At 25.4% G+C, this 20,407-nt stretch overlaps 1 protein-coding gene across 2 annotated transcripts in view; it reads right to left on the reverse strand.

Annotated features, from left to right (window-relative positions):
• The window catches only part of LOC132921747 (protein eva-1 homolog C), a 212,095-nt gene that overhangs the window by 12,961 nt on the left and 178,727 nt on the right, over positions 1 to 20,407 (reverse strand). For both annotated transcript variants that reach the window (XM_060984927.1, XM_060984926.1), the window contains exons 4-5: positions 3,560 to 3,709; positions 2,899 to 3,042 (exon numbers count right to left, since the gene is read on the reverse strand). In XM_060984927.1, coding sequence (XP_060840910.1) covers positions 2,899 to 3,042; positions 3,560 to 3,709 — 294 coding nt within the window. The remainder of the gene's footprint in view (positions 1 to 2,898; positions 3,043 to 3,559; positions 3,710 to 20,407) is intronic.

A 20,407-nucleotide genomic window follows, 5' to 3' on the forward strand; every position in this document is an offset into this window, starting at 1 on the left:
TTGTAGCTTGTATTAGTTATAATATAGTTTTTGAAAAAAACAGTTAATATTTTATTATTATAGACATATGATGAGTTATGTAACACGAAAATTAAAAAATTAGAAATTAATTCAATAAAATAATTATGGCATTGTTATAGGAAACCTATCAGAATTTTGCACCAATAGAAATATGAAACAATATTAGAGTTTTCGGAATATATTAATCCTAAACCGGGAGTTCTATGTACAAGTCTACAAATATTTACTAAATGTAATATTAATAACTCAAAAATGTAATGCGTTATTGATAATGTAGTGTATACATCATATATAGACACGAGGTAGTGAAATATATTGCTGCTTTATTTAATAATAATAACAATAATAATAATAATTCAAGTTTGAGAAAATATGGTACACTACAACATGTCGCTTTTTGAAAGCGGGAAATGTAAACGTTTTGGACGAGTATAATATTTGCTTTTCATCAATACGTTTTCCGGGAATGCATTACGAGTAGGTATCTATCTATAACACATAAGATATAATATACACGTAGAAGTATTTCGTATTAAAATGATTTGTGAAGAGGTCTCAGCTAGAAGGACTTGAATGTTCATACAAATTTTTCAGATTTTTTTAGCATGGGTGTTCAGTGCTCCTACTTCTTTTTTAAGTTAGAACGCTTAGGATAGCACACCATTTTGGCCAATGCGCTGATGCTCTATATTTGTTTTTTAGGTTTTTGAAAATACGTTGAAAATTACTTTTACTGGTTATTATTGTTCTTAGTATTTTTTTTATAAAAAGTGTATACAACTATAAAAGTATATGATTATTTAATTCAAGAGGCGTATTCGAGTTGGTTCCTAATAAAATTATTGAATTGGTTTCTTAGTAGTCTATATGTAACTTATGAATTGTTTCCTATAAACTTTCATTTTTATAATAATTGGATGAAAAAATAGTATATTATATTATAAATCGATAATAGTTTTACAGGTTAACACATGTGTGTTGCTAGTCAATCTATACATAGGCGTAAATTTGCCATGTTAGAAGGGGGGGATAAAATTATAAACATAGAATAAGCCTGCGGAGGGCTTCGCCCCCGTACCCCCTACATATAAATGATACAATTTTTTTGTAACATTTATTATATTAAATTCATATAAAAACTTCAAAATTATTTTATTTAACGGCATATAATACATAATTTTTTATCGTTGTCGTTATAAAATATTAACGTATAACTCAATCATTTTAATTTTATTAGAAATTTACAATACAAAATTCATACATGAAGCTTAAATGTTTACATAACACATACCTATCGGATATCCTGATTAGAAATTACGTTTTACATTTTATAATTTTTTCTAATAAATAACCTTAAATTTCTTGAAAAACTTTAAAAAAATGTAGGGGGATAAGCCCCCCCATAAGCCCCCCAATTTACGCATATGAATCTATATATAAATATAAGCAATATACGTATTAGTCAGTAATAATAATAATATAAATAATATAATGGTATATAATAATAGTCTAACCCAATATAAAATAGGTGAGTCGAAATTAATTGAAATAAATTATTATAAAAACAATTAATGTAGTATAACACGTATATTTTTTCTTATATATTGTTTACTTGGAATTTGGAAGTCATTAATTTTTTTCTTTTATTTTGTTCACCAATTAACTTTTCATTTTCAGCTGTTCTTCTTGAGTTTAAGTGTGTTTCTTTGTCTAAGATATATTTCACATTAGGTCTCTTTTCTAATTAATAAAAAAATATTTATGTGGGTGGAAAACATTTTGAATTAAATCTTCCATTAAACAGTTCGTAACATGCAATATGTACCGTTACAGCATCGTACAATATAGTTTTGAAGTAGATGAAAATATTATCCATATTTTTGATGAATAATCAGTCACAAGATTTTTTAAAACTATTTTTACATATGTGAAACAATTTGATCAGTTGTATGACGACCAATAATTTTTTATCGGTAACTAATTCGTACACTTTATTTTGACACGGGAATCAATTCCATATTTTTTTCTATAATTCTATAGTTGATCTTTAACTTTCTTAACGATATCTAAAAACAAGAACTGAAAATTAAATAGTATACATAGTTACCTACGATCTGCGGACTATTATAGGTACTTTATAACATACATATATTATATTAGTGTCTGTGTAATAATAGAGCGGGTCCATTTGTATATTATTATCTGACTTGAATTATTTTAAAAATAGTTTCGCCAGGGGTGGCTTAGAAACTTGATTGAGGCGGGGATAAGTCATAATATTGATAATAATATAATTCCATAATATATTTTATATTATTGTAGCTTATTTTATATTTTATAATAATAAGCACATACCTCTAACAACATAATTGTACTAATAAGCGATGGTATAATTTTTTTTTTGCAATTTTGTTTTTGACAATTTACAAAATTTTAGAAATTTTAGGGGGGGGGGGTGATCCCTAGCCATATTTCTCCTTGGAGTGCCCCGAAATATCGTATATCTATGAATACATAGGCTACCATTCACGGGTTATAACATTGGTAATACATGCCATTATATCCATATAGGTATAGAATATAGATATGATTGTGTGTTATTGTCTATAATTGTTAATTTAACAATCAAATATACTATTTCTTTTATTAAAATTAGACGATGACGAAGGGGCCTCTCACGGTAGCGACCCCGGTGGATTTCTCTCACTCTCCACCCGGCCAGTCCACCACTGATAAACGGTGTAAGATCGTTAATAATACATGATGATAGAAAACATTTATTTTTTTTATTCTTATGCTTTCAGGGGTTCATTACTCTGTTGTCGATCTACTGTATTATAATGCAAATTTTAAAACGGAATAGCTTCAAACACTCACCACAGTTGTAGACGACTTTCAAGTACATCCTGGAAGCTGGTTTGCAAGGGTTGCCAAATGTCGCAGCATCCGCCGCCAGTCTGCAATTTCTTTTGCCGTGGCATACAGTCATCACGGTCTCCGTCGCATAACTCACTAAGCAGGCTGGAAAACAATTTAATGATTCAACAGGGTCCAAAAATACATTTTTAACATTACCGTCATATCGTGTTTACAAAACGGATTGATCGTAATTATACAATAATAATATCATAAGAGACCATCCAGTTCAAGACTTTAACAACTTAAAAATAAAAAAAATTGAAAAATAACAGATTCTACACCATTGTTTTACTTTTTAAATTAAAAAAAATATAGTTAAATTATTGATTACTGTTACATTGTTTCGTAGCAAAATGTTATAATGTATCATATTCAACTCTAAATTGAAAAATATTTTTTTAACAATGTAAGCAACGATAAAAATATAGTGATAATTTACCTATAGTATGGTTTACGAGTATTTCCAAAACTATTTTCATAATTTCTTTACTTGAAATTGTATAATTAATTTAAGAGCTATTCAGTTTTTTAATTATTAGGTACTGTTTAAAAGAATACATTTTTGAGTTGTGAAATTCTGGGAATAGATAAATTTAAAACAATATATTATGATATTTACTTTCTTCGGGAACGCCTTGTGGTTGCGGACACTGAATACTCTCGTACTCTGTTCGGCCGTAGCTCGCCGAGAACATGGCTAACCGCGAATTCGGATTGCACTGTAAGTTGACCACCTCATTTTCACATGCTACTTTGCTCCTGAACTCGACTGTTAACAAATTAATACAATTGATATCAGAACGGATCTCGCCAAAATACGTACAATATAATGTTATCGCCGTCGTTGATATAAAATAGCAGTTGATGAAAAAAGTTTATTGATTTTAGATTCTTTGTAAAAAGTTAAGCGTTGAGAAAAATGAAAAAAATAATACCAAACGTGACAATATACGTTTGCTGTAAAATGACTCCAATATAGTCGTTCAATACAGTTTTTATTTCAATATTATTAAATTTACTATCTAGTGCACAATGTGTTTTATATTATTGTAGTTTACTATTCACACCCGTAACTGTCTTTAATGTTTTAATTCATTTTATTTTTGAATAATATTTTGTATAACTAAAGTAATTTATGTAGTTTAATTGAAAATTGTGTTTTATAAAAATATTGTATACACATTCATATGAGAAAATATGGTCTTTTAAGAAACTTGATTAGGAAAAAAGAAATATAAAAATATTGTTCTTTTATCTTTATTCTTAGTTCTTGTAATTTAAAAAGTATAGGTACTATAAAATAATTTTTTCTGTTTAAAACTACCGTTTCTATTGTGTTGTTAGTTTAAAAAAAAAAAATAACAACTATAGCTTAATACATTTATAATAAAATTTAATTCGTACTAAATTTAAATTTTATAATCTAAGCAGAGCGACGAATGCATTGATTTTACAATGATATGTGTATCAATTACATAACGTTCACTAATAATTATCATTGATACGGTGATTATCCAATTTGACATACATTAATTAACGGTTATCAACGAGAAATATAAAACACATTCTGTAAACTACTCTGTGAAACTTTCGTAAATATTAGCTTAAAAAATAATATACCGAAGAACCTAATTAAAAGTTAATAAAAATAATAATAATAATCTTTTATAACTTAGTAAGATATCCTTTTTAATAGATAAAATATTAGTTTAGAGAAAATAAACATAAAAACGTTATTTGATTTGTTGAATAAATTATTTTTACAAACATATATAATTACTAATTACGAAAACAAAATTTTAAAAACAAAATTTCACTGATTACAAATTGTAATATGTCGGTAAGTCGATTTGAATAAATTATGCAAGAGTAATTACTAATTATATATTAATTTTATACTCATTTAAATCCTTATACATAATATAATACATACAATTATTTTAATTGTGAATAACACTTTTTTTACTTTGTCTTATTTAATTAGACTTAACCACGGGCATGTGCTAATATTTAAAATTATAATTTTATTAAAAAAAATCTAGAATTCATAACCACAAGAAATGAATTAAATAATTTAAACTATGATAATATTTATATATTATTTTTAGCAATCTTAAAAACATTTTAAACGTTTAAATGTTTCACACTATTATAGTATTACAGTATTTATATTCATTGGTGCAATTAGGTCTAAAATATTAGGGGGCTGCAAGCCCACAAATAAATACCTAATTTAATTTACTTACATTCATGCTTCTCGTATAAATACGGGTACTTTTTTGGTATATTAAAAATAATAAATAAGTTTTTTTGTCCATTTTTAATTACCTACCAAAATAAAACTAAAATTTTTGACAGTGATCGCCGCAATTCCATTATGGTCGCTGCTGCATGCCTACATAATAGTTATTAGATAAAAATATTTTTAATAAATTATATTATGTATATTGCAAAATACATTTTAATATTTAATATTTATTATACAATTTACTTTTGAATAATTCTGTTACAATAATTCTCTACATCATATTGCATAGAACGAATCTCACATTCTCTCTATCTTATGCTTAAATTATTATTAAATCTTAAATAATCAAAAATATGTGGGGGCTAAAATATATTTTGAGCGGACTATGCCCCCCTAAGCCCCCCTAGTTGCGCCAATGTTTATATTTTACTATTGTAATAGACATTATATATATACACACACATGTGTCATCTTAATTCATTTCAAAATGACCACGAATTCCTACCATATAGGTATAAGTGTATACCTAACTATATTTTGATTACTTAAAAAAATTTATAATAATTATAATTATATAAACCTTCATCCTGTTACATATTAATGTGCCGAATAGTCTCGTTTCATCGTTTGAATAATATCTATACTGTTGTCAGGTTTTCGGTAAAGTAAAATATATTATACATATAAAATATATATTATTAACATTTTATTTCAATATATGTTAGGTTATTGTTTCGGTAGAACTGAGTAACTTGTCTAATATTACTAACATTTAAATCTTCTCACATTCCCTCGTTTGGTATTAATCTGTCACTGTTATATGTGTTATAATGCGTCAGAGATAGACAACGTTTTAATTGTTCCCTACCACGAAATAAAGGTTTAATTTTTCACGTATATATTATATTTAATATCAATGCGATGTAACTTTACTAAGGTTTCAAAATAGTGTCAGCCGAATGTGTTTTTACTTTACAAAGATTATTTTTACAGTGAAAATCATTGTACAGTATTTGATTATTGGATTATATTTCAGATTACCTAAATATTTCAATAAATACCGAATAGGAAATCGGAAACTACTTATAACTTCCTTGTAAAATAAATTTTATCATCTAAGTAATTATTAAATTAAAAATATATAAGTACATTATTATTAATTATTTTAATGAAAAGTTAATAGTAATTTAGTAGAATAGTCTAAATGTAAATGTCAATAATTAAAATAGTTAAATATTCATTATACTTATAAAAGCGGTAAAAATAATAATTATAAAATATGAATATAATTATTAAATAATTAATTTTAAAACTCTCCTGTAAAAGTGTAACCTTGACAAGGTGCACCCTGCAGTAGCGTAACACGAAGCTTAAGCTCATTTTCATAAAATGATGCATTTTATTTTTAGTTTGAAGAAAATTAAATTCTATTCTTTTGCAATTTTCAATTAAATCAGAAGTACGACATTGTGTTGAATCATCTTTAACCTCAAGTCGAGTGGCTCGATTATATTTAAACTTAAAATATTAATGATTTCGTGGAAATTTTATTGAAATGTTTCATATATTTTTCAATAGCTAAGAGTATACTTTAACTTTTATTAACTTATTTTAAAGGAAAAAAACGAATTCAGAAATAAAAGAGTTAAGTCAAAAACAAACAGTTGATTATAATGATTAATAGCCAAGTTCAACGCAACACGCGAAAAAAAAACAATCGGTATTAGGTATATTATATATATTATATTCTATACAGAACAAAAAGAAATGGCATGGTACAGAGGCTGTGGTATTAGACACTCGTCTCGCTACGTTCACCCAGAACAATCCAGTGTCGTATTATTATTATAAATCATCGCATTCGAAATACGAAACTGTGTTAGCTAGGTTTACTTTATGTGGTGTAGTTTATCCGGACGTTTTTCACGCTTTAAATTTACAAAAAATGTATATATTTGTAAGTATATAAATTATAAATAGTAAACCACGATTTTCGGGGTTTAATTCTTGCGGCATTTGAATGAAACGACGCGCGATGATAATAATAATTGTGAAATTTCCGACAACCCACGTTGACCATAACATTGTTTTGTATAAATTTTAATCCTTTTTTTTAGTTGTCACCTGTTGTTGTTAGGTAAATGGGTTGTCGGAATATCGATCATATCTTATCTTCTGTTGGCGTTAAAAATATTATAATTTTCGGCCTCTACGAGTCTGACCTTAACAATATATATTAACCACGGCAACAAGCTGTTATCGTTGTCCGCAGTAACAAGTTCCCAAATATATCTCATCATGTTTTTACACCTCTTATTAGCTCAGAGCAATTATACATAATTTGTATTTTACGTTTTTGAAAAACACAAATATTTTTTTTTTATTCCCAGTATATTATATAATAATTTAGTTTTTCTAATACAATAAAAATATTTAAAAATGAAGAAATGTAAACGTTTTTTGGCTGGGATAATCAACTATATATTGTAGTTGAGCTAAAAATATTTTAACCAGTAGCAGACCATCTGGGTCATCTTTAAAGAGGATAAGCTTTTTAAAAACAATCAAACTAGAGAGGAATGAGTTTATGTATGTTTTTGTATGTTTAGTTTGTCAAAAAAAAAAAGGAAGAAAGATAATATTAAAGTAGTGCCTTTGTCTATACGAATTTTCAGTGCTTAATGCAATTTTCTCATGTTGAGAATTTTTTAAAATTGACCGTTTAAAGTACAAATTTGTAAAAAAAATTGAAATCTAACAAAGTGATGGACCCTGTACGAGACTTAGAATCGTATTTATCAGAACTATGTTAACTGAAATAAAAACCAACGGGGGACGTAGGCATATCATATTAATTTTATCGACGTTTTAAGTTATACCAATGCGTATAATCAACGCTGCAAGTATACATTATGTAGAAAAGATACTAAATCGTCAAGTCACTTCTTAAAGACACATTTGGGTGTTTTGCAAATCGGTTTACGTGATATGTGTTTCAGGTGTTCCTGTGCGTTATGGTGTTGGCGTGTGTATGCCGTTGAGACGGTGGGGAGGAAGAGCGAAAAGGAGGCGTTCTTTACTGGTTTGTCGTTATTATTATTGTGTACGAATATGAAAACAACGTAAACCGTTTTGTCAGCCAGTTTTTTGTGAATTACTTTTTCCTTAATGTTTCAATCACGAATGCATCTAACAACGGAATTATCTCGATGTTCCTACATAAATAATACATTAGCTTACGATTAAGTTTTATTTTAATTTCTAACGAATAAAACTGCCATGGCCATCCCAGCGATATCGTCCGCATTGCGACGACGCACGTTTGTATAAATAATTTGCATGTCCCATAATACATCACAGATAATATTTTGATATACTATACGCTGTGCAATAATTATTAAATTGTGTCAAATGAGTCTATAACGGTTTGATACAAATTTACGTGTTTGGTGCCCATCTGTTTTTCAACTACGCCAGTAAATGTTGAATATTATTTCCACAACATGAAAATACCGACGCTAGCAGCAATACTGGTGGCGTATTGCGATGAGATTGTTTAAAATGTCGTCCATTTTCAATTGAATAACCTCATTTAAATATTATGTTTATTCACCAACGTATATTTACATTCGTTTTTATGAAATTGTGATTATTAATACTCCCTAAATTCGTTGAAATGCAGCTATATTTAAAGCCTATACGGTGTGAAATTATACCGATTAATATAATTCATATCACGAAATATTTTAAATTCATTAAACCAGGGGGACAAACGGTCGACCATTATCACCTAATAATATAATACTTCCCACGTCCCAAATTCAATGAAATAGCTCGTTAACACTTTTATCAATTTCGCAGCCATTATAATATTTATAACTATCTACAAAATTAATTTCGAAAATGTTTAATGTTTATATTATTATTACTTTTAAAATAAAAATGTGGTATATTGAACTCGTAGTAACAATTCCAAGAGATTTTATTTTTATTTTGATTTTACGGATATGGAGAAGCATTTAATTTATTACTTTGAAGTGTTTGAAATATTTGTGTGTAATAATTTTATTACTTTCATCCTTAAGGTCTTCAAGAGGACTCGCTTAAATATAAATAATCGTTTCAATAAAATATTTTTTTTCTTGCGGTCAGCTTAATATTCAATATTTTATGTCCTTTGTTTGACTTAAGTTAGAAGATTTACCATTTGCAATTTAATATAACATTTTAAAACACCTGAGTATATTATACAGATACAGTTAGATAATAGATAGCTATGTATTATTCATAAAAAAATAAAATATTTTTTTTTTTTTATCTTTTATGACTAAATTTAAAGCATTTAATTTATTTGAGTGGACTCGGAATGCTCACCACTAGGCTTATGACTGGATAACATGCACATTTATTTTAGAATTAATCTCGATTTGAACAGATTCCATTCGCTAAACACACAATTAATCGACCACAGAGAGCATCATTCAATAACCAATCAAATTTGCAATTACTATACCTAATTTATTTTAAGCTGTAATAGATTTTCTGTATATATACAATATATTATAACCAATTTGTTTTCTTTGATACAATGTTAGGGCTTGGGCTAAACATATAATATTATATAATATGATTGGTTACTTGAAAGTTCTGATATACAGTTAGGTTAGGTAAACACGATTGCCTCAATGCATATTTCATTTTATCCATTTATAGGCTTTGACATAATTTTACTTTGATTATACACAATTTTCCACTATATAAAATGTAACAACTGTACTTTTAATCGATTCAAAATATTCGAGATAATCATGATCCAGTTTATTTGACAATATGTATACTATTGATGAACGATGGCATATTTATAGTTTTTATTTATATTTACTTTGGATATTTATTTAAATTCAACACTACGATAGATATATTTTATTTTATTTTTTATTTTAATTTTTCTTACAAAATCCATAATAATTTATAATATAAAAAGGAAATATTTTATATTAATTCGTTGCCAGTTTACCAGCATTGAAATATTTGTTTATGTTATTATGGTTGGTAATTAACTATATAGTGGTACATAATTAGAAAAAACGCAAACTGATGTAGTCGATAACATATTTTATATCTTAACTACTGGCTATAATAACATTATGGTTATGATGATGCATGACTTCAATTTAAATTATAAAAAAATAAAAATTCATATATACTCAGTTCAAAAATCATCTCGGCTATGTATGGTTGGTAAATGATAATCCTAGCAAATAAAATGTAGGTACATTGTTTATTCACCAGTAGCGTCTAAATTCAAGAGGGATAAAAAAAATCGATTAAAAAGTTTAAAATAATGTCGGAGATGGATGAAACGGATAAGTTGAATGGGTTGTTTGACAAATGAGTGTGTATAACTTTTATTTTATAACAATTTTTCGACGTCACAAAGCCGCTAGTACAAAGGCGTTTTTGAAATTTAAAATAAATTATTTTTATATTAATAAATGGTTACATGTACAATAAGTTGTGTACTAATTAGTAAAAATAACTATTATTTTTCATCACAACTTTAGGTGTGGAAATAGTATGTTTGAAATTATGTAAATACCTGTCTGTCATTTTTTAAATTAAACAAAACAGTTATGATATATATTATTATTTATTATTTTTAGGAGATACATGCGTATAAAAAGTTTTGTACAGCTGGAAGTATTAAACGTAGCAATTGAGTTGTTTGCAAGTATGTTATAATATATTTTGGTCGTTGGATAATACAATTGTATAAGCAGTGTACTTATAAATTTATAATAATTAAATTCCTGAATACTCATAGAAGGATTAAGAGCAGTGTCGGAGATAGACTACGAACAAAGGGGATAGGAGAATCGGAATTTAATCTCGTGTCTTTCCAATGGGCAGACTCCTACAAAAATTTAGCCTTCCTATTTATATTTCTCTATTTTCATGAGTGATTAAAGAATATAATATACACTTATCGTTATACTAATATTTTACAGTTCCTTGGATGGTTGATAATCAATAATCATATGTCAAGAAACAATTTTATATTTTATTCTCGTCTGCATAAAAAAAATGTTGAGTAACAAATATGAACTTTTTTTTTATCTAAAATTAGTGTAATAGCTCAAGTCAAAAGCAGTTAATTTATTTTTAATATATTTAAAACAATATACCAAATGTATTAAGACTTAAGAGTACTTGCAGAAAATAATTTTAGTGATTTCAAAGAACAAATTTGAAGTTTAGTACCCATGCTAATTTTTAATTTTTCAGTTTTTTTTTGAAAAAAAATATTGCTATCATAAAAAAATATACTAGTATTAATAAATATTTTATAAAACTTCTTTTATATTTATTGAAGCTACAGTGATGTATGTGTGTTTTTGTGCCGGAAAATTAATTTTTGAGACAGTAAAAATGGCTTCAATTTTCAATATAAGAGGTGATTTTTGATAAAAAAAATTGATCTAGTTAATTGCTACTAATAGGAATAAAAATAAAAATAAAAGTTTAAATCCTTAAAATTTTTTTTATAAGCGTTTGAAGTTTGAATTTTAACGATTTTCGTCAAAATCTCAAAAATTAACAAATTATTTTGTAGTTAAAAATGCATAAAAATGTTTATAGTTATCGTTTGAGAATTTAATATAATATTTTTCATGAGCAGTTTAAACTTAAACTAAAAAAATTAAAAAACAATATATTTACACAATTATTTCTTAATTTTTTATAGATATTTGAAATTAAATTTTGACAAAATTACATATTTAAATGATGTATAGTGTTATTTTGATATAATTTAAAAATATTATTCATGCCGACTTAAAACTTATTTGACCGTATATTATTATATTTTATTCATACAATGATATTTTCAAATGCAATTTTGCTACGAATTCGTTAATTTATTGTTTCGTTAAATTTAGTGTAAAAAATATAGGTACTAATAAAATACAGAAAATAAAAATAGTTTTAAAAATATTTTTATTTACTTATTCAATAATATATTATAAATATCTTTACTGTGGATATATGTGTCAAATATTAATGAAATATTTGCGTAAAATAATGGTTATGCAGATATTCAGGTGATGACCAAAATAAATATGAGGTATATTATTTGCTACCCTAAACAAAACGCCACAGACGTTTTTGACATTTTAGACTGAAAATTATTCTCGGTAAGACATTTGTGGCTAAACGAAATAAATCTCAAGGGCTTAAGTCAATAATTCAATATACTTCTCTATAACCTATGATAAAGTGGGAAAATTCGAGGAGAGTGGTAGGTCAGCCACTTTATCATGGGTCCAATGTCATGGCGATACGCTTATGAGAATTTATAGATACCATTGGACGACCTGAACAAAATGTTTAGACCAGCTTAAGCATTGGCATCACAGGTTATAATTTACGGGTAATGTAATGCAAATAAACTTGTCGTATTTATTTAAATAGTGACACGCAAAGTGAAATGTGAAAAAAGTGAAATTGTAGGTTAATAAGACTATATTTCGAATATTAGGTTTGCATCTTCTATATTATTGTGTATTAAGTGTAAATATTTTAACTGTAAAATGTATGCCTATATTAAAATTTCATGAGATATTTAATATTTTTAATTTAATTTAATTTAAAAAAAAATCTAAATCAAATGTTTTTATATAGCTTCCATGAAAAAATTAGCAAGTTAATATCTTTGTAAAATATGTACAGGATATCGTTCTAAAGAACAGCCGATATACATTATTTTTCTTGTATTTAGATATAATGTCATGGAACGAATATTATAAACTGTTATGTTCTTGTCTTGTAATAAAAGATATTAAAAAAAATTGCATAAAATCACTGTAAACTTTTTATCGTTGTATATATATAGTCGCAATTTGTTTATAAACATTGAAATTGTCCAAGCATTTCATTTAAAGCGACAATGGGTTTATAGAAGACGGAAAATGGTGATATTTAGTTCTAACTAAATTAATTTTGAGTGTTAGTAGGGAGGTAGGAAAACTTAGAGATAACTTGGTTGATAATCTTGCAATTCTACCAGCGCATATTTTACCATCCAACCGCCCGCGCCACCGTCTCTATGGCAAATATTATAGGTGAACGTTATAACACTCTCAATGCACATGGTTATAATAATGTAAATTATTCAACCAAAACCCGAAGTGTGTTTGCAGCTATCAACTATCCCCCTATCATACAAGAGGTCGTATGTGTTCAGAATGTAAGTTTATGTAAATCATGGACCCCAGTGGTGCGCCATTTGATTTGAATGAATAATGCTCGATAAGTTTTCCTCGGCATGGGAAGGATGTCCGTCTTGCATAATATTTTCTTTATAAAAAAATTAAATGAATAATACTAGTAAGTTTTACATATTTTTTCATTTATTTATGTTATAGGAAAAAAAATATTAAAAAAAAAAATAATAATAACAAGTTAATGAAACTCTCTATTTCTAACACAAGCAACGCTTACAGGAGATAGTTAAATCATTAATAATAATAATTTTTCGTGTATTTTATTTTATCCAAATTTTCTGATTTAAATAATAATAATAAAAAATAACTTAGTTTACAAGTAGGTAATATAAATAGGTAATAATTATGTGTTGATATTAAAAAAATAAATACAATTGATTAGAATTTTATTGAATTCGACTTCGGTTAATTTTCAGATATATATATTCATATATTTTTAGATATTTCTCGTTTAACTATGATCAAAATATTATTCAATGAAATTGGTTTTATCGAGAAATAAATAAATTTTATTGTTAGGTATATTATTTGATACGGAAATATATACATTAATTAACCAAAGTAATACTATTATAAGGATGGATAGATACATATTCAATTATTTATTATGTTATTGAATTTGAATAATGGAGTTTAAACTTCTAATAACAAAGTATCGTACGCTTGTTTTACAAAATAAAATTATAATAATATTATATACTCGTCCTAATCATGGTGAGTAACTATATTATTTATTACATGTATCAAGTTTACTTTGTAGGTACATAACTGATAATATTGATCTTGATGTGGTTTTAATTAAAACCTATTTAATCATTGCAAATTATATTATGAATACCTCCACTAGGTACTGAATAAGCGAATAATATTTTAATGTATAGTTTATATAGTTTTCAATCATAACTTTTTAAATTAGGATCAAATCGTAAGATTATGATAAAATATAACATATTTGATAATTGTACATGAATAATATTAAATTGTAGGTATATAATATATTTGCTAAATTATGTAATACCAGTGTCCATTATAGGGGTGTCTAGTTATCAAATAAATAATAACAATATAGCTTGGTTCATTATTGAACATAATGTTTCATCTGTTTTGCCAATAAAACAATTATTATTGATTTTATAAACACAATATTTGGTGATATCTGTGTTGTAGAATTTCACGAGGTTAACACTCTTGTTGATAAAATATTATTGTTTTATTGACGTTAAATTTAATTAATAACATTATTTTATATACCTATTGAACTGTACACGGAAGTCAATAATAATAATAATAATATTATCAGGTGTTGTTATTGGATGTGTATTTGTCATTTTGGTTATGCAATTAATAAACATATTTCATACAATTAGGTAATGTGACATTAATAATTATTGATATAATTTTATTAGAATCATAAATTACGCAAAGGGAGCACTAAATATCCATAGAGTGTACTTATCATATTGTTTATTTTTGTAATTATTTCCTTATGGAATTTTATTATTGTCAATTATCGATTTTTTTTAATGTTCTTAAAGTTTATTAAAACTTATTTGTACTATTTCCCAAGTGACTTGCTAGGTTTGCTTTATTTTATGATGTACTTTGCTCATTGAATTTTAATTTGGTATAGGAACTCTTAAAAATACGAGTATTATTGACGATTGTAAATTGATGTTTTCGTTTGTTATTGTTTGTTAGTGATATTTCAAATAATGATCTTCTATATTATCTCTAAAATTAAGGTAAAGCCGATTACATATACATTTTATCAATAGGAATTAATATAGGTATCTCCATTCTCAATATTGTTTATAAAGTAAAATGAAAAGAAAACAATATGCTTGACCAACAGACCGCATTTACAAAGCAATAAAAATAATGTAGGTAAGTGGATACTGCTCTGCTGTACTTTGGGTGATGGGTGTTGAGTAGGTTACTACTATAGGTGTATTAAATTTGAATTCAATGATATTATTGTATACGAAAAACGATTCTAAGCGGAAACGGTTAGGTCAGCCCATATTACCAAGTTATATGTTTATTTGATAAAGCTATTAATCATTTATTTTACTTTTAGTATTATAATAGGACGATATAATTTTTTTAGAAAATATTGCATTTATTATATTATAAGTATTTAATTATTATAAAAATATATTATATTACATTTTATAATTTAAAATTTAATAACATCTTTCTGATGTAAGTACCGTGAAACAGTAAAAATAGATATATAATATCTAGCTATAAATAGATAATAATTTATAATTAACCAAAAAACTTAGATATAAATAAATTTATTTTTATGAATTTCTAACTACAAAATAATTTATTAATTTTCGTGATTTATATGAATTTTGTCAAAATTCTAACTTTAAACACTTATAAAAAAAAATATTGTGATATTTTATATTAATATAATATTTTAAAACATAGATATTCGATATTTTTTAATTGAGGAATCAACAATTTTTGAGGAGGTTTGTATTCATTTTTCGAGCATTTCTATCCAGCAAATAATTTTTAATCGAGATTTATATGTATAAAAAAAAAACCAAATTAAAATTTCAATAATTACTTATAATAGATTATAAAAATAAAACTAGGAATTTTTAAGATTGACCTCTTTAATTAAGTAACAAAATAGATCCAATTTTATATCCAAAACAATTCTTATTTGTTTTTAAAATTGAAGCATTTTATTGACGAGTCTTATTGTGTACTCATACACAAAAAAACACATCATGATAAAATCAATACATTCATCGCTCCACTCAGAACCTAAAATAATAATTTTTATAATACATTTATTGATATAAAATAATCTAGGTATTAAGAACAAGTATTGTAAAACAAAATTTTCCGATTTTTTTTTATTAATCGTTTGTTTGTTTGTTTTTAATCTAACCAGTAAAATTTATTAAGTACATAATTCAATTTCGTGTTCTATGTATGGATTTTTGGATATTATTCAAGGATTCGCGAATAATTGGGTTATTTACATTTTATATTGTCTTTTTTTTTCATTGTTATTACTGAAACTGTTGCTCGCTTTTTGTTTTAGTTATCTGTAATTTCTCATAACGAAATATAAGATTTAATTCCTACATTTTGAATTCTTAAAAGGCTAAGAGAGACGTGTAAACGAATGTTGTTTAACACAATTTTATGTTTGGAACATAATTGCTTGTATGACAATAGTATATTATAGGCTTTGAACGAAATAAATGATATGGAATTATATTAGATTTTCTTGGGAATATGCTGTAGTATTTTTGTATTTAAAATATTAACAACTAAACATAATATTTAAGAAAATTTTTATTTCCTATAAAATTACGAATAATAACAACTTAAAAAATGGAAACAAAATTATGAAAAACAAAGTAGATATGTTACATAGGCACAATTTGAGTGTTAAATTAGGGGGGGCTATTATAAATTGTATGCATGTACTGTGTGTATGCTCCCTGAGATATATAAATGCGGAAGGAGATATATGCAAACCATTTTGGGGGGGACTATGATTGATTTTGAGGGGCTTAGCCCCCACCCCCCAAGCCTTCCTCAAATTGCACTTATGGGTATGTATAAAGTTACACATCGATTGCACGGTGAGTTATAAACTATTCGATTTGAATAGTAGTTATCCTCTAGTTTAAATTATAAAAAATAGAAATACACCTCTATTAGTGCTTAGGACCTTTATGGTTATATGAGCGAAGTAAGACGAGCGCCCATCCTCGTGTTGTTGCTGTATTTTACTTTTTTTTCACTTCTACCTACACAAAATAATTTTAAATTTAATTTTGCACGAGGCTCTGTACTTGTTATCGTCAAAAATAATACTCTGAACAGCTTCATTAATTATTTGTAACACACTTTGTTAAATTAATTTTATAGACCACTTTACTGATTTGTCATTACTCATTACTCAAGTTAAAATACACTTTTATGACCAAAACCGGTAGAATAACCCACAAGCGCAACGAAATTTTAGTTTAATATATTATTAATCAACGTATAATTATATTTACATGTTTGTGTATATTTTAAAATTGAAACAGAAAGATGACAGGTACAGTGTTTAGTTTTAATACTGGGTCGTTTGTATAACGAGGCAATTTAAAATCATAAATATTGTACAAATTATAAAAAGATATTATGTAATTTTTTTAGAATCTATAATTTTAGGACATTTAAATATAGTATTTTCATTATTATGAGATAATAAAACATAATTATAATATGATTTTTATTTTATTTTAGAACGCAAATTATCTATACTTAAATGTCAGTTTGATATAAAATAAAATATTTATACAATTATTTTTAATATTAACGAATGATATTCATAATTATATTGCTACACTCAAGTGGGATCGTTATAATAAAAGGAAAAAATGTACATATATAAATTATGAAGTTACTAGCATTCCGTAAAGTTTAACTTTAATTTGTAAAAGTTTAGGTATATTTAAAACTTACTCAAATAAAAAATAATACAATTACAATGAATTATTTTAGTATGTTATAGCAAAGTCATTATTAAAGTAAATGGTTTCATGATATTTATCTCAAACATTATTGTGAATTTATGTTATTTATGATCATTAAATGTCACGCGTATAATAGCCTTCCCAGTTATTTTCATAACAAATTCACCGTGTGATTTTTTTTTTATTGACATTTGTTTTATTACTGACGTTGAATCTCTCACGTGTGACAAAAATACGATAAGTTATTACTATTTTATTTAATAAACGCTAGAAAGATGTATCAAAAATTAAAACGGAAGAATTTAGATTATGAATATAAAATTATCATAAATAAATTTAAAAAAAAAATTGAATTTTAAACGATATTTATTTCTCAATGAAAACTGCAATACACGCGGTTAGTGAGTTAGCCGCAGTTTCTGAGGACTGTTTAAAAACAAAAATAAAATATGCACTCGTTGTTCCAAGTATATACAAAAAAAGGATCGAGTATAATATAATATTTAAGGGGTTTTGAATAATTGTTTATGCTCAATAACATAATATAAATATAGTGTTGTTGTTGTATTATATTTTGATGTTAATTTGACATTTTTTTTTCAATCATTTCGCTGTTCATTCAACTAAGCGCAATACAAAATTAACCTTTTATCATTATTTAATTTTTTGTACACATCGAAAATCCATCATTCATTTATAATTATTTATTGTCGATAGGATCAATAATAATATGGAACTTTTGACGGAAACAAAAATAAAATAATAGCAGGTAGGTACATTATAACATCATGGTAAAATCTACATTTTATATAATAATATCTAACTTTGTATCTCTGATTTAACTTTAAATTTTAAAATACGCGTATATGATTGATATGCATTAAACATTATTGATGAATATTTATCTTTAGCTATTATCATTATTCTAATACATAAAACTTAAAAGTTAATTTAATGTATATAATATTATATGTTGTGTATATACTTGATAAATTCGTTAGTTGAAAAGCTTTTGTATAAAACGTTATAACAGTTTGCTTTCTGATGGTTTGAGAGGAGTGTAATAGTATTTAAAATATTTTTTTCTAAACTGTGTCGAATTTTGAACAAAATGCTTATCAACTTTATTGCGTTTATATTTAATTAATTTTTTTCCATTAAAATGTTGATATTGTGCATTTTATTAAAAAGGTTTAATTATGCTGTATGAATGTACTATAGTAACCTTTTACATCTGAATAACAATTGTATGTAAAAATAAATATTTTTAAAACATAATATATAATGTATTAAGTATATACAAATATATTGTCCAAATTTCATAATAAACACAAAACGAGTAATTCAAATTACCATGGTAGAATTTTTATATAATCAATCAATAAAAGTATTTAAAATTTATTTTATACAGTGTACGTATTGGTAATATGTAGGTAGATTTTAAGTTATGTTTGTAATTTGTGTATATAATTGTATTACACAAATTTTTATTCGGTAAATTAACATTATGGTTATCGATTAATTTCGAATAGGAATATGATGTAAATATAGTAAATCTTCACTAAGTTTAGTTATTTACAATTTATATAAAAAATTAAAACCATATAAGCAAATGCATTTATAAAAATTGTAACTAAAAGTTATATAATATATATAAACTGACCATATAATATTTATTAATATTTTAATACATTTTATTATTTGTCTTTCATCACATTACATAAGTATAATACAAGAATTTCAAACGAAGAGTAATCGAGTTTATAAAAAAATTGATTTATATAGGTATAAATAATATAATTTGGAATTAAGACTGTTTACAGTAATCCTTATTTAATGTTGTTCTAATTTATTTTATTTAGTATAATTAACAATAATTGTAATCAACTTAGAAAATACCTTTTTAAGTATATTATACAACAGATTTTATTTTATTTTCCTAGTTGTCATACGATATCGAGGAGCAAGTGGGTAACGGTTGATGTTTCATTGAAATATAGGTAGATAAAAGAATAAATAAAATAAAACTAATATTTATTTTAATACTATTAATAATACTCTATATAAAGGTATATAAGTTATAAAAAATTTATTTCTATTTCTGGATTATTTATAATGTAATAAATGGCATTTGTTGAATTGTTAAAGCATATAAGAAACGCATACTTCCTATGCCATTATAATGTTCGTTATAATTTTATTTTTATTTTTTTATTCTTAATATTAAAACTGATATAATTATTATTAAATTTATGCTCTCTGTTATAGTATGAACATAATAAATTTAAGCTAACAGTATTAAAACAAGCGTAGTCATAAATCTGCGAATTGTGGCGTGGGTGGGTCGTAGGTTGAGAAGAGGGGGGTTGTTCCGTCCTGTGGAAAATGTTTATTATACGAGGCATAGATACACAGTTTTAACAATGATCCGATTACAA

Source organism: Rhopalosiphum padi, chromosome 2, assembly GCF_020882245.1.
Source record: "Rhopalosiphum padi isolate XX-2018 chromosome 2, ASM2088224v1, whole genome shotgun sequence".
Classification (NCBI taxonomy): Eukaryota; Metazoa; Arthropoda; class Insecta; order Hemiptera; family Aphididae; genus Rhopalosiphum; species Rhopalosiphum padi.